The sequence below is a fragment of the Rhagoletis zephyria genome, unplaced genomic scaffold (genome assembly GCF_001687245.7).
Source record: "Rhagoletis zephyria isolate East Lansing unplaced genomic scaffold, Rhagoletis_zephyria_1.1 Rzeph_scaffold_29538, whole genome shotgun sequence".
Taxonomy (NCBI): domain Eukaryota; kingdom Metazoa; phylum Arthropoda; class Insecta; order Diptera; family Tephritidae; genus Rhagoletis; species Rhagoletis zephyria.
The window spans coordinates 972-3,102 of NW_016186595.1; the positions used below are offsets into that span (position 1 = coordinate 972).

Consider the following 2,131-nt stretch of genomic DNA (forward strand, 5'->3'; position numbering starts at 1 on the left):
CTGTTTACTTGCTAGTTTCTGTTAGTTTAGCGTTTCTTCACTGTTTCTTTATTTCGCTCTCTGTGAGCGTAATTCTCTAAATTCCTGATTATTATCTGCTCGAAAATAAAAGAAACAAAGGCAAGGTGTTGTTACTGGCGAATTTAGATTTGTGTGTGTTATAAACAAGGCGAATTCATATTACCAAAAACCCCAAAGAACGTAAATATAGATCGAAAACAATATGCATTTTTTAGGAGAGAATTTTATTTCAAACATTGGAATTATGGAAATGGGTATATAACACCTCTGTGCCAATTTATCTATTCCTACTGTGAATGGGCTGTACTACTGTCAAATAATAGCATTTGTGTTGTGGCAGCACTGCCAATATCCGGCCACCATCTTTTTGCTTTTGGTTTCTCACGATGGTGAGTCGTTTGCTGCAATTTTCGGCCAAAAAGTTTTGTTTCTACTTGTAAAATATACGATAATGTCAAAGTCAATTAACGCCTCTATGTTTAATAAAGAGTTTTACATAATAACGTTCTAAATAAGTCGTTTACATTAATTTTTCACAAACATTTAACATGGCTGTCAAATGCACATGGTCTGGCTGTTGGTGCTAGCGGTGACGTGAAAGGGTGTAATGGAAACAAAACTTGCTGGCTACAAAACTTCCAATCCCAGTAAATATTTACAAAGGAATTTTTAAAATTTACAGCCACCAAAGAAGGACGCGAAATCGTCGGCTAAACAGCCACAAAAGACACAGAAGAAGAAGGAGGGTAGCGGTGGCGGAAAAGCCAAGAAGAAGAAGTGGTCAAAAGGAAAAGTCAGGGACAAGTTAAACAATCAAATTTTGTTTGACAAAGCCACTTATGAAAAACTTTACAAGGAGGTGCCACAATACAAGCTTATCACGCCTTCAGTGGTATCGGAACGTTTGAAGATTCGTGGCTCTCTCGCCAAAAGGGCGCTGGTGGAATTACGTGATAAAGGCAAGTAATGCACTTTAATTTTTCATTCAAGTTATTTACTTTTTTGTTTGTCGTCGCAGGTCTGATCAGACAAGTCGTTCAGCACCATTCCCAGGTGATCTACACACGCGCTACCAAGGGTGATGATGCGTAAATGTTTTACTATTCGGGCAATAGAAATACAATAGCAAACTTGTATGATATAGCTTTGATGGTAGAATAAAACTATTCGTTTCCTTTTATAAGAACTTTTTATAATTTTTGTAAAAGGCACTGTAGCTAGTAGAGGTGTCAAACTATCGATAGTCACACCATCGATAGTTTTGATAGTTTTCAGAAAAACTCAATATTCACGATAGTCTCGAAAAAAAAAACTATCGATAGCGCTAAATCAGTTAGGTGGCTTTGTTTTTACAGGATCATAGTGAAATAAATATTATCTTACAAAAGTTATAATCATTCAAAATTAAGTAACTGCTTATCTAAAATACTTATATTTTTCGAAAGTTCAAAAACAATCACAAGTTATACAAACAAAACAGGATTTAGGATTAACATATGTATGTATAATTTANGAGAAAAAATAAAAAAATTCAACTATATTATTAGGCAAAGAATTGTTAAAAAAGTAACACTGTTTCGCCTAAGGCAGTCAATATTGCGGAATTAGAGCGAGAAGTTGCCAACCGATAACACCTTGNTTTCCGTTTTAATACACTAGTCGAGTGGAAATTTTAGGCAATGACGTGAAATTTTCAATACGATTCGACTCTCGAAAAACGACTTACATTCGATACGATTCTTGCAATGAGGGTTTTTATTTATTTTTCATCTACAAAGAAGTGTATGGAAAAATACTATTNTATCGTATCGATTTTTCTGAATATCGATATTTCATCGCACGATAATAGATTTTTTGAATCGATATTCCAAGGTCGATATATCGAAGACGTCGATACTTTACCCGCAATATCGATATTTAAGTTTTTATTTATTTTTCATCTACAAAGAAGTGTATTGAAAAATACTATTGTAGGTTTAATCAACAGCTTGTGTGATTTATTTAGCTCTTAGGTTTGACAAACCGCTTGAGTCGACCAGCATGCCGTTTTAATCCTCAGAAATATACAAGATGGAAATAACACAATTAGTTGAGTTCATAACTATGGCTT

General features: G+C 34.4%; 1 protein-coding gene across 1 annotated transcript; it reads left to right on the forward strand.

The window, feature by feature from the left end:
- The first annotated feature begins 322 nt into the window (after nt 1-322).
- On the forward strand, nt 323-1,207 carry RpS25 (ribosomal protein S25). The gene is made up of 3 exons (XM_017639295.1): nt 323-410; nt 704-980; nt 1,040-1,207. The coding sequence occupies exons 1-3, from the start codon at nt 408-410 to the stop codon at nt 1,111-1,113; spliced, it is 354 nt and encodes a 117-aa protein (XP_017494784.1). The 5' UTR covers nt 323-407; the 3' UTR covers nt 1,114-1,207.
- The last annotated feature ends 924 nt before the right edge of the window (nt 1,208-2,131 follow it).

Bases quoted from the DNA above. Each gene is read 5' to 3' on its own strand.
- RpS25 (XM_017639295.1), top strand. The intron at 981-1,039 runs GCAAGTAATGCA...TTGTCGTCGCAG, and splicing joins GGTGGAATTACGTGATAAAG to GTCTGATCAGACAAGTCGTT.